The 14,315-nt window shown below is 41.0% G+C and overlaps 1 protein-coding gene across 1 annotated transcript in view; it reads right to left on the reverse strand.

Annotated features, from left to right (window-relative positions):
* Window positions 1–14,315, reverse strand: part of dlg2 (discs, large homolog 2) — a 173,044-nt gene that overhangs the window by 46,814 nt on the left and 111,915 nt on the right. The window contains exons 4-5 of the mRNA XM_083778062.1: window positions 2,921–2,974; window positions 1,399–1,449 (exon numbers count right to left, since the gene is read on the reverse strand). Of these exons, the coding sequence (XP_083634188.1) occupies window positions 1,399–1,449; window positions 2,921–2,974 (105 nt within the window). The remainder of the gene's footprint in view (window positions 1–1,398; window positions 1,450–2,920; window positions 2,975–14,315) is intronic.

The raw sequence follows: 14,315 nt of genomic DNA on the forward strand, positions 1-14,315 counted from the left end.
GTACTGAATATAAAGTACAAATACCTCAAGATTGTACAGTACTTACTTAAGTACAGTACTTAAGTAAATGTACTTAGTTACTTTCCACCACTGGTGACTCAACAAAGCCCACTAATATCAAATCCCATATCAAATATCAATTAAGGTCTGTAATTAAAGAAGCATAATTATTATGGTCAGATGAGAGGACTGATGATGTACAGTAGGATATAGATACAAAGTCATTCAGTGGTGATTGGATAGCCGCCTTACCAGAGGCGTAAAAAAGGGCATCTTGTGCAGTGCGTGGAATCGCACTGGCTGCCTTAATAGTGTGTGATCTTTATAGATTTTGGGGCATAAATAATATATTAGAGGATTTTAATCCAGAATTGATCGAAGTCAGCATGCAACATACCGTACACTGTACTAAAAAAAGAAAAAAAAGAACAAACTGCACAAAAAACAAACTTTCAAAAGGGCACATTGCTGTATACAGAGGGAAAAGGGGCAGGTGCTACAGCACCACCTAGCTAGAGTGCTAGCTTCCTTAAATCTCTTGGTAGAATGAACCTGTTATCTATCATCAGCCTTAGGGTTGCCTTGCCAGTGTTTTAAATCACACTAGAGCTGTTAGAACAGCTTGTGACAACCTTGGTACCCTCACACATTAACATGGAACTGAGAATGTGATTTGGCACATTCTTCAATCTGTAGAATCAATCTGTTTTTACTGTAGCATACAGCATATAAATAAACAGTTTTTTTATTTTAAGATGGGTCCGAAAATAACCGTAATTTGTGTTCAACGTAACTAAGCCATAGGCCTACTATCATCCTATTAATACATGCTGAACTGACAATGTTTCAACAGGGTGGCATTAAGTTAATTACAGACTATAGGCATTTAATGTGAAGCCTACAGTATATTCATGTTCAAAATGTTAAATAAAAAAGCCATCATTGCATGTTGTTGGTGACACTGAATATTTGTAATAGTTTTTGATGAGTAGTGAGTACATTTTATATACACTATTGAATCAGCATGGATCTTTTAATGTCCATGCATATATGTTAAAACAAGTTAAAGGTATATTCAGTGATTTCACTTAATTCAAATATCACTTTTTTGTGATAGGGTGGATTCCCTACTATAGAGTGTGCTGATTATAATTAGTTCCTCCCTATCCCCAGTGAACCACAGGGGTAAAAAAACAACCTAGTTTCGACTTTGGTGGGTGAGAAAGCCTTCATCCAATCAGGATAGAGGGGGCCTTCCTCCAATCAGGATCGAGCGGAGCGGGCCTTGCTGTTGTGCGTGCTGTTGGCCTGTTGGGTGTGTGCGTGTGTCCCCCCCACTGTAGAAAAGTGAAACGTTAACCCGAAACATTGCTTTATTATGTGCCATACAGTACTCACCCGCTCTAGTGTGATTTCTTCAAATTCATATTCAATTTCTGTCCCATTGACCTGAAAACCAAGACATTTGCTCCATTTATTAAATTGCAACATACAGTACGTATGTACTGTAAATGTGCTGTACATGAACACAGAAATAATGTATGTACCGGTATATGTCATTAGAGCCTATAGGAATATTAAACGTTTGGCAGGTTCATTTTCACTGTAATAGCTAATACTGTAGCTTTCATCCAGCTACGGTATGATCTACTTTTTAGAGTTTGAGATGCAAAAATGCAGCATGGTCGTCCCCACGGCTGCTTAACATTTTTGTGCTAAATAGGCCCTGCGTCAAGGGGGAAAAGTAGAACGTCTACCTCCTTATCAACATTACAATAGCTACAGTATTCCAGAAGCCAACAAACGCGTTGAAGGGGATGCTGTCTCTTCCTGTCTCTTGCTGAGGTGATTACGGTAATTAGCAACAAGCACTTCCTCTTCATAAAGCGTGTGAACAGGAGTAGCAGCACACAGACATAATATGTGAAGTTTTTATGCATCCATGAACCTTTTTCTATGCAAGAATCTATGTGAACTCTTATTTTGTCCTCGTATACAGTACAGTACACTTGTCACCTGCTATATTCCATAGGTGTGCATAATCTTTGTCTTGATGCTGGAAGGCTATCAGGCTAATCATTAAGAGCTATTAATAGCTTGATTGTTGAAGATAAATTAGCATCTACATGTACATAGACATGTTCCCTTCAGCTGCATCATAGTGGCTAAACAGTACGAGTATTGTCACCTGGTAGGGAAAAATGACTGTCTAAGCCAGTTGTTCTCACAGTGAGGCCTGGGGACCCTCAGGGTTCCTTGAGGGGTTCCAAATGGACCTCCACAGGTCTGAGAGTGTACAAATGGAACAAAATGGACCCATGTACACTCTCAGAGTTATGGTGGTCCTTAAAATGACATTTTTTGAACTTTGAACCACTAGTCTAGACTTTCACTGGAAAGTAGCACTGACAGACATAATCTAGAGTTCTGATTGCCTGCCATGGAAGCAAGCAGGCGTATATTAGCAACATTTATTATGGTCCCAAAGCCTGCCAACTTTATCGAGCACGGAGAACTATCACCGCCTTGTATGTACTATGTACACAGTAAAATCCAGAGATTTACACTAATTAACTCTAGTGTGACAATCGATGCATAAAGCGTGAGATTAACACTCTGCATAGTCTCATTTGTAGAATATATTTGTTTATTCAAACCCAACCCTAACCTTAACCAAAGTGTAGTCTTTTATTTATGATAACTATCAATAATTAACTACACCAACCTCATTTGTTTTACTGAGATATGGTAGGCTATGTTCTGCAATGAAACACTGATTATTTTTGTTACGCTTTGTTACCCTACCTTAAACCTGGTAGCATGGCCGAAAGGAGGAGGCTAATGGTTTTCAAATAAAACAATAACAGATGTATTTGTACATACTTTGTCGCCCCAAATGAAAAGAAAAGAGAAAACTCACATAAGGTACTGACTCCAAAGTATCAGTGTTGACTATTATTGGGGCGGGGCTGGCCTGTAATCAGAGAGAGGGAGGGAGAGAGAGAGAGAGATGGAGGGATGGAGACACAGAGAGCAGTGTTAGTACGAATGGGCAGCAGTGTGTAAGGCAGATAGATGCCCAGGTCCATTACCAAAACGACGTCACATGACAGCTTCTGAATCAAGCCATGTGACATCACTCAGCATCATCAACAATTTAACAGCCCTCCATTTGCTGGATGGTACCATTGACATCCCCTCATACAGTAAGCGCTCTGATATGGCCATTACAGCGGAACACTTTTAACTTGAGGGAAACAAGATGAGGGATATTAAATGAGGGCATGGAGAAGAAGTGTTACATGATATGTCTACGCAACTTAAGTATTGTGATATCAAACCCTTAGTAATAACCATGTGTCCACAAGATGTGTCCATAGTAGCAATTTCTTTTTTTGATCCCGGGCTGTGTAGGACAACAGCTCATGAGAAAGGATGCATGTAAACATCCTGATTCAAATGACGTCCATGCAATTTTTATCAGAGAATAGTTTTTGGAATGCTGTCTAACATGAAAGTTTATTGATGCAGCCTTTTGGTCAACCAAAACATTGCATTAAAAACTGGTAGGTGAACTACTCTCTTTTAGCTTTATTTCCCTCTCCTGTGTACCTATCCAAAGACAGCAGGTGTGCAAAAAGATATTTCATACAAACGCAAAACACTTGTGTGACCTGCTGGCTTGCAGGTTTATGCCGTTAGCTAAACTTACCTCTCCCAATGAAAGTAGGCCTACTTCAGCCAAATTCAGTTCAATTCTGAAGGTAGAAATTTGCAACATTTTCTTTCCCTGTGGTTTGTATTTTAATACTACTTGATATTAAGGTACTTTGTGTGCTTTACCAATGCCTTGCGTTAAAAAGGCATCGACATGAAATTACAACCAATCTTTAAAAAATATATAAAAAAATAAAAATAATAACACACAATTCAGTGTTTGGCAGTTCTGGCCATACACACACAATATACAGACATGTAAACAACATGCTCAACACACAAGGCTTGCATCAAAAGACACTACTGAAGGATGCATTTTGAGGTTCTTTGAAATGTGGCCTTTGATTTTATCCTTACAAGATGAATAGAACTTGGTAATCAAGCGCAATAATAATAGAATGGGTTCATCGTCTCTCTCTGAATAATTATCATGAAAAAGAATGCAATGCATATCAATTGGTATACCATATTGTGTTTTAGAGATGAAAGTGCTGGAGTTCATGTTTATAAGGGATTCCCAACAGCTTAGAAATCTTAAGTTTTCAGTTCATACATTTACAATGGGTAGATTATTCATAACATAGTACAACACTTTGTACATTATAAATAATATTTCCCGCCGTGGCCATTCCAGGGCTTCGTACTATATCACAATATAGTTAATACTATAATATAATTGGTAGGTGTGGCACTTCAAATCACACTTGTATCTCTATGTGATCTGCATCCAATGAATAATGTATCAATGTCATGAAGATATGTTAGATTGGGACACATACAATGCAATCTCTTCATCTTTTGCAAAGAGGACCTGACATTACTATAGTCTTTTGGGGTCACATGAATCAAGAGCACAGCTTCCATATCATTCTATTTCTAAACACGTTTCAGACTCATTCCATTATTGCCTTTCAGTTAAGATCATAGCATTAGTCAGCATTTTCATGCAAAATGTGAAAGCTCCAAGGGACCTCACCTCTCAGGAACAGTGTGTTCTCACATAGTGTTTTCACATAATGTCTCTCTTTTCTAAATGAAACTAAGTCATCTGCACTGGGTCACAGACAGTCAAAATGTCCTCTATCTCCGGTTCACAGCAGTTACATTTCTGTTTGTGTACTGTACTGTACATCAGTACAGTACAGTACCCTTTTATGGATTAGGGCCCACTTGAAAATCTCGAAAGCGTTATGCAGCCCTGTTTAACCCATACTGCCACCTGGTGGACGCAGAGCCAACCGCAGACTGCCGAGCCGGTTGTAATGTGACACACGCTGGATTCACATCCTGTTTGGGCGGCCATCTTAGATGCTAAATAAATAGCATCAATGCTAGCGAGCTAAAATGAAGCCATCCTTGCTCTAGAAAGCGCCATCTAGATCACCAGATAATCAGCAAAGACCTCCGAACATCACGTGTTTTATCCAAACCATGAAGAGCTCCGTAGATTTCGAGTTATTCAGCTTTTTAGTCAGCCTGTATAAAGGGAGTTGAACAGCAGTGTGGATGCACGAACCCTTCTAGGATCACTAAAGAAGGAAAGGCCAAGCCAAAAAAAGAAATCAGCGATCCGGTTTGATATCAATAATAAAGCTTATCTGATGGAACGTTGCGCCAATAGCAGTTGCCGGTTGGATTCTAACTGGCGGAACGTTCCATCATGAGCAGTTAATTTGTTAAAGATGGAGTGCCACAATTTTTGTATTTTTCCAGCTTTTCATGTGTCTATGGGGTGACAGTACTTCATTAGACACCCTGGAGTCGTTTTTATGTGCAATGGTGTAATAACTTTGTATTTAGGGTTTCTTCCTGGAGGCTGAACCCTTGACGGTCAAACGGGCCAATGAAGTAAACACGGATAGTGTGACGTAAAAAGATTGCACGCACACACGCACCTCCCCCTCTATATATATTTTTAAATACGACAACCTCTGTGGGCGGAGCTGCCTGCCACATACACACGTGTGAACTGAACGGCGCAGCCAGTTTGCTGCTCTGTGCCTAACTGTGTGGCAGATTTTCAAACAGTCATTTCACACATTACCAGTTCACAGCAGAGCAGACTGTTTTCCGTTAGATTGGAAGCAAGTAAATGTTCACGTCGGGTCCTCAGGATAATCAAGGAAACCACAACAAACCAGCCTTATATAGCCTACCTGCTCTGCTGTATAGTTGCTCTTGTTGTTCTCAAGGAGTAGGTTGTTTCTTTTATAATCACAGTGGTCGGGCTTTGATACAGAGTGTAGTGTCACAGTGCATGTGCATTCTTGTTGGCTGTTGTAGTCAATATTTAGGTCCTAATACTTATACGAGGCTGTAAAGTCAAGAATTTGAATCTGTTGTTGTGTCGCGCTGGAAGTCATGTTGCCATGTCTGGCTATTACAAGCGACTTGGGCTTGTTTTCATATAAGTAACTTTCAGGGGAGATGTGGTTGACTTGACCAATGGTTCATGTGAAGGACCCTCAAATTAATATGTTGTCAAAAGGATTGGTGTTGTTGAAACGTTTTCATAAATATTCAAGGCAATATCTGTGACTTATTTTTGTGGACTTTGTTTCTTTAAATCTGGCGACTTTTGCTGAAACTCAATGCAGTCAGAAGGAACATTCATGTTGTAAATTGAGTTTGATCAGAGCAAGAGTGGAGAGTCTTCTGTCCAGAGCATCATGTGCCTAGGGCAGTGCAAGTGTTTTGGACAGTTTTAATGCCAGGGTGCTTAGCTGGAGGAAATCAATAGCCTACAATATATTGGCAAATTAATAAAATTATTCATGTTAAATGATCTATCAAATTAATTGTTTCTGCTGTTAAACTATGATTTAATTGGATGATGAGCTGAGCTGATTGTGACAATAGGGTCAATATAATTGGAGGAAATAAATAAATGATTATAAAAAATCAGAAAAAACAGATCTGATATGGTATGGATGCGTGGATTATATGCCTATACATGGATGGTGGCAGTATAAGTGCATAATGGTGCTTATACGATATCTCAGAAATATGGGAAGTGTTCACAAAAACATGAGTTCTTGTTACATTACAGACACCAATTTGTCATTTTGTAATCAAAAGGGCAGAGCCATGGGCTGTCCTTTTATAAGGAGGGGGAGGGACTAGGACAAGTGGGTGGTCTTAAAGGAGGAGGCGGAGGGACTGGATTAGGTGGGTGGTGCTACGGTTAAACTCACGCATACCTAATGAACTGGTGGGTGTGTCCACATAAAACCATCATTTTAACAAATACTGTACACTTTTTTGAAAAACTTATACCTCATATACACCTAAATACACCTGATGATCATGTTTAAGTGTGGGAAAAAATCACGGCACTCCATCTTTAAGTGATCAGATGGGTGGTCCATGATCCATCAGATGGGCTCTACCGACTGCCCAGAGAACATGCTAATTTTAAAGATGGAGTGCCATGATTTTTGTACTTTTTCTGTTTTGTATGTGTCTATGGAGTTAACATTACTTGAATAGACCCCCAGGTGTGGTTAGAATATTGAAATATGTCTTCCCTGTGTATTTTTGGTTTCTCAAAAGGCCCAATCGAGGCCCAGGTCAAAAGGCCCAATCGAAATGACAGTGATATAGTGACATCACAATATCACTGGCCTTGGAACGTCTCGGGATCCCCCAGGAGGAAGTCACTAATGTTGCTCTGGAGAGGGAAGTCTGGAGCTCTCTGGTGGAGCTGTTGCCCCTGCGACCCGACTACGGATAAGCGGTTGAAGATGGATGGATCAGCTGTGGGTGCGGCTTCAGTTCAGGCAAACCCTCATGTTTTGGGGGGGGAGAGGGAATCACGGCATTCCAATGATCAGTCAATCGATTGTGTTGCAGCTTGGATCAATCAATGGACCTAATGTAGTATTACTTTAAGTTCCTATATATCGGTATCGCGATGAAAACTAATTATTGAAATTTTTAAAGAAGTAAAAACTGTGACACTGTATTTTATTAAGTGTTTTTTATGATCTATAAAATCTTACTGATTTGCCAATTATTTGGGGACCCACTTGCTATATGCTGATGGCCAACCAGTACATCTTCTGGAGAGCAGACCAGCGGCCTTCATCAGGCATCCTGTCTCTAGGTACATAACCCACAAAAAGCATACCGGTAGTCATCAATTTGTAATATTACAGAAAGTTGTGTACATTTTGTACAAATCAAAATCCAGACCATAGAACAATATCAGCTCAAACTTCCAGTGTCTCATTATATGGATTTGTGTAACCTTTGGCTCAAGGCATAGTTTAACTTATATCGCTAAATTATTTCGTTTTGGGATACAATACAAATATTATACAAAAATAAAAACCTCATCACACTACTGTTACATTTACATATTTCCCCCTGTTTGAAGCGATGCACTTATGACATGTTTTATGCAATCATTTCACCACAAGATGTACAGCGAATGGCACTCAACTCAAAAGCGTCCCTGAGCTGAGCAAGTCCTACAGAATAAAGCACTTAAAGAGAATCTGAATCATAGCATTTTATGTACTGTACCTGTAATGTTCATTCATTCATTCATTCATTCGTGTGTGTGTGTGTGTGTCCATTGTACCAAGACATCAGAGACACATACTTCCCACATATTACAACCACACACGGAGATTTTGAAAACATGACCAATGACAAAAAACTCTCATATCTGCTGGGTGAAGTACAACAATGTGCAAACACAGCAGCAAGATTTGTGAGTTGCTGTGATAGGAGAAGGATATCAAATGGAACACAACCACCCTAAAGACTAATCATTGTGTATATTCCTGCACTATACCTGCATCGAGTGATCTTGGTACATAGAAATTGATCTAGAAGATTCTGACTTTCAAATGTACATAATGTTTGTTTTGATTGTATTGCTGTATTGTTGTATTGTTCTTTCTGCTTTGGCAATGTAAACGTATTTTCTCATGCCAATAAATCTCATGCATCAGTAAGCATGAAGGACGGAAAGTCTGGCAGTAAGCAATGAAGGACGGAAAGTCTGGCGTGGCATTGTGAAATCCATGATCTCGACTGCGGTCGAAAAATGATGATGATGATGATGTTGTGTGTGTGTGTGTGTGTGTGTGTGTGTGTGTGTGTGTGTGTGTGTGTGTGTGTGTGTGTGTGTGTGTGTGTGTGTGTGTGTGTGTGTGTGTGTGTGTGTGTGTGTGTCCGCGCATGCCCACATTTTGCAACAGAAACAGAGAGAGTGAAAGTGTGGATGTCACAGTGACTGATGCTTATTTCTTTTAAATGAGAGGAATAGATTACCATTCACCTGCTCTGCTGGATAGCGACGCCAGTCAATAACTGCGGGCAAATGGGCTTTGTGATGGGAATGGTGATGATAGGGACTGAGACAGATTTACAGCTACTAATAATGTCATTCCCAACTATACTAAGACCCCTGCAATAATAATGTAAAGTAGGGCTGGTGCTTCAAGGATCAGTGGGACTGGAATACTAGAAAAGGCGGCGATCCGAGCCCTCAAAAAATGAGGAGAGGGTGGATAAAAATAAATGTACTTTATTTAGAAATGTTAAAATAAGCCAAAATGTTTCGACACAAACAGTCTTGATCAGGGCAAGTATGCTCAGAATGTGCTGCGTTGAGACAAGTATATCGGCAAATGTCTTTGCCAAGCAAAGACATTTGGTGTAGATGGAAAAAAGTGGGTTATAGTGTTTAAAGAATAGAACCACATATTGTGGTATATGTGCAGTACAGTGCTTGATATACAGTACTTGTCTCTCACTGTCAAACACATGAACGCACAGAACTGCCCGCCCATTCCTTTACATGCCCCATAAAAGCAGCACAAGAAGAACTCACAGTAAAGAGAGAGTGCGCGCACACACACACACACACACACACACACACACACACACACACACACACACACACACACACACACACACACACACACACACACACACACACACACACACACACACACACACACACACACACACACACACACACACACACACACACACACACACACACACTATGTGCCTGCAGAAGTAATGGGCAGTCAAGAGAGCACAAAAATGACATGCTCAGATGCACGGAGACTCATTTATGTTTGTGTTGATGCCTTCACTGCCTCAAAGCAGCACATTAAGTCTGTGATGCTGTGTGATCCCATAGCAATCTACTAAATATAAACCATACCAATGATTCTGTGTGATTCGATGGCAATCAACTAAATATAAACCTATAAATGACTATAAATGATTAGACAAGAAATAGAATAGAATTATGTCATGTCCCCCCCCCCCCCCCCCCCACACACACACACACTATTGACAGATGCTTCTTCAGGAATTATTATTAGCATTCCTTTCAAGTCAACATAAGAGCATATTGGAGCAAAACAACTAAAGGTTTTAGTTACAAAATAAACAAGTATAGAAATAAATATAGAAGTAAAACAACATCTAAGGTATGCTCATTGCTGGGAGAACAGTATTAAAGCCTGCTATCTCTACTGTACTTTATGTACAGCAGGCCACTTGTATTTCTTGACTTGTGGTTTGTGCTTTACTTGGATTTTCCTCAATAATTCAGGGACAACACTTATGTGTAGTGGCTCATGAAGAAAACGGGGAGTCCATGAATATTTCACTAGCATCCCATGTAAAAATAGTCAACAACACAAGGCCAGATGTCTATGCTGTAAAAGCCTGAATACAGCAAGAATAGGAAATGGACAAACAAACTTAACCTGGGAGTGGCAGCCGGTAAATAAAGTAAGGACTATCTGTTCAAACTCTTGCATACAGCCACTTCCATACAGCCATCATTCCTGATATCTGATATCTGAATATGAATCAATCAATATTTTATTTTTGAGCCGCGCTAGCCCCTCCAATGTCTGGCTTTCAGACATGACAAAATATTATTTTATTTTGTAAGATATCTTTTGGGCAGAAAACACTATGCTGCCACCAAAATGTGGAATGACCTAACAAAACCCATGACTCCGTACCCAAACTCAAAACTAACCTATACTGTAACAGAATGGCTGTAGACTAGACCAGAGCATACTCTTACATACAGTAGTTTAACGCCTTGAACACCTTGGTAGTTGCAGTTGTCATTGTCATTGTTTCCTATTCAAAGATAACATTACAGAATACCTATAAATATGAAAAAGGAAGAACAAAAGGGTTGCACCACGACGATCATTTGCACTTGCACAAAAGCTCCCAGTAACATTTCGAGGTCACACAGATTCACTTTTGGGAGGATACAGTATGTGACCAAACACTGTCACAACTTCGAGACCTGCAGGATAAATAATATGTCTTGTTTTAGTTTGGACACATCTACTGCGTAACTGCTGATCCCAAAGATATTCAAAAATCATACAACTCAGTGGTGCTGTTGGGGTGTCTGACTAGTAGGTGTCTGACTATTGGTGTCTGACTAGTGGTTGTCTCAGTCTGACTAGTGGTTGTCTGACTAGTGGGTGTCTGACTAGTGGTTGTCTGACTAGTGGGTGTCTGACTAGTGGCTGTCTGACTAGTGGCTGTCTGACTAGTGGCTGTCTGACTAGTGGTGTCTGACTAGTGGTGTCTGACTAGTGGTTGTCTCAGTCTGACTAGTGGTTGTCTGACTAGTGTCTGTCTGACTAGTGGCTGTCTGACTAGTGGGTGTCTGACTAGTGGCTGTCTGACTAGGGGCTGTCTGACTAGTGGCTGTCTGACTAGTGGTTGTCGGCTCACAGCTTCCCACTCTCAGCTTCCCAAAAAAACTCAGCTTCCCATCATGCACCTGTGCACAGTGTGAAGCTCAACAGCGCCACTTTGTCACTTGTGTGTACCCTAAAAATACATACAGACAGACATAGGGAGGGACGGACATTGCTGGTCAGCAACACTCAAAAATGGCCCTTCTAACCCTCACTGTTGGCATGGGGAGGCCACCACGTCTCCTGCTCTGACACACGTGGTTTGTCAGAGGATACTCCATGCTTCTTTTTCCCTGACAGCGAGAAGGAGTTTCACCGGAAAGGGTGAAACTAGTCGATCTACAAGCTAACCCCGGAAATAGCTGGTACAAGCTCACAACAACGTGACATGCTTTGACGTGTTTCGATCTTGTTCAAAGTGCGACAGCGCCTGTCAGGGTTGACGTCACGCCTACCTAGTTGTGACATCATCCCCTCCTTATATAAGGCACCTTGCCAGAACCATTCTCTGTCTGATCATAAATCTTCCAATCTTCAATCAAGTCTGTATGAGAATCTAAACCTAAGCCTGACAACTAAGCTTTCTTAACTTGTCCATAAAGATGAAGATATCGCCAAGACATCTTCCCGCTCTTGTGACCAAGAACATTCTCACCCTTACAGTATGATCAGACCAAAATTTGGTCGCAGCGGATGACCATGACTTCAGATTCGTCCAAAGTTGGATTTTCCCAAACCGGTGGCACTTCGCCTCCAGGAAGGGCCAAAGATGACTTGCCCATCCCTCCCCTGGGCGAGGTCAAAATTGAACCGCACGCTGAAGGATATCGTGCCCCCAGGTAGGCTGTTGCGATGTACGAAAACCGCCTAAGGACCCTGGCCCCGAATTCTTCTACGCTGAAGGATATCGTGCCCCCAGGTAGGCTGTTGCGATGTACGAAAACCGCCTAAGGACCCTGGCCCCGAATCCTTCTACCCACCCTGGGCTACTTCAGCCTTCCTGGGCTACTTCAGCCCGGCTCTTTCCAGCCATCTACCCACCCCCGGCTCTTTCCAGCCATCTACCCACCCTGGGCAATTCCAGCCTTGCGGCACTACAGACCTCTGGACTTCAGACCTCTGGATTACAGACCTCTGGACTACACCCCTTACTCGACGAGTTCGACAACGCCAGGCGCACGATCACTTTGGTTACGCGTGGACGCGTTCCTCGAGGGGGGGGTACTGTCAGGGTTGACGTCACGCCTACCTAGTTGTGACGTCATCCCCTCCTTATATAAGGCACCTTGCCAGAACCATTCTCTGTCTGATCATAAATCTTGCAATCTTCAATCAAGTCTGTATGAGAATCTAAACCTAAGCCTGACAACTAAGCTTTCTTAACTTGTCCATAAAGATGAAGATATCGCCAAGACATCTTCCCGCTCTTGTGACCAAGAACATTCTCACCCTTACAGCGACACACAGCTATAAGTATACGGCTTAATGCTGACCGTATGGGCACCCTGCAATCCCCTTCCTTCACTGAGGCAGACGATGATGGATGGTCTTGCATTAACTGCTGCCGGCCTCGCCCAAGGCAATCTAACGCACGTTATGGCTGCACAAACACTATGCATCAGGATGAGCAGGTGCTCACTTATACATCTTTGTAACTTAACAGGTTATTCAGAGAAATATAGATTCACACAGGTGCACGCACATAATGTTACTTGTCGACATTAACCATTCAAATCTGGAATCCCAATTCTGGGCATGTTATTGTAGGCGAAAATAGAAAAGAATAAAATAACTATTTCGACAATTTGCAGCACGACACGTTGTGAACTTATAGATCGGCAATTTTCTAAGTCGTAAGAGGTAACAGGTAAGCTCGGTGGATAAGTGGTTGAAAAGCACTTGAAAGGGTTTCATTTCGTGTCCTTTGGCTCAGTTCTGTGATGAAAAGTATAAAGACAATCTATCCAGTCAAAGAAAGTTGAACAGGGGTGAATTGGCAGACTTCGCTCTGAGCTACTAACAGTGATAATGTTCAGACATCCAGATGTCCAAGAATTAGGCAATTATGAATATACTGTACTGTAGTGCTGAGTCACCATCGCCATTATCAGAGCTGACGACTCCCATCCACTTGGAAGGATCTACATCACTGATTCTCAAACCTTTACAATTCAAGGACCGCCAGAATGATGTGCATTAGGCCACAGACCTCCATTTAATGCAATGTTCTCCTTTCTCTTTTTATCTCTCTCTACACTATAGTGTAGAGAGGGTCCATTTGGTTCCACGTGTACACTCTCTGAGTCGACGTTGAGAAGAGTGAATATAGAGTGCATATAGAAGAGTTCTATTTTAATTTGATAAGGTCTGGCTGCCTCTTGTCCATTACTTGAGTAGAAACAATTAATAGACAGGATACCACTGATATGGTTGACTGTACGCCATTTTCTTTTCAGATGTTTTCCATTTTTCAAATTATTATTACTATTTTATTCTATAGTATGAGCAGTATGGGTGGGTTTTCTTTCTCTTTTTTGTCCTTGTATTCTCAATAAAATCCTATTTGACAAAAAAAAGAAGAGTTCTATTTTCAAATCACTGAAATTAATATAGAGCTGGAGACTTAGTGGTTAATGTATGTTTTGTAATAATAATGCAAAAATCATAAATGTAGTGGATTAAAAGTACAATATTTGGATCCGAAATGTTGAAGTAAGTAGGCTAGTTGAAGTAAAAGTAGGCTATTGGAAATTGGAAATACTCAAGCAAAGTACAAATACCTCAAAATTGTACTTAAGTACAAAACTTAAGTAAATGTACTCAGTTACTTTCCACAACTGCGAGACAGACACAGAAACTATTTCTTGTGTGCTTTTTCCACACGCACAC

This window comes from Protomyctophum parallelum (genome assembly GCF_964188405.1).
Source record: "Protomyctophum parallelum genome assembly, chromosome: 1".
In the NCBI taxonomy this organism is placed as follows: domain Eukaryota; kingdom Metazoa; phylum Chordata; class Actinopteri; order Myctophiformes; family Myctophidae; genus Protomyctophum; species Protomyctophum parallelum.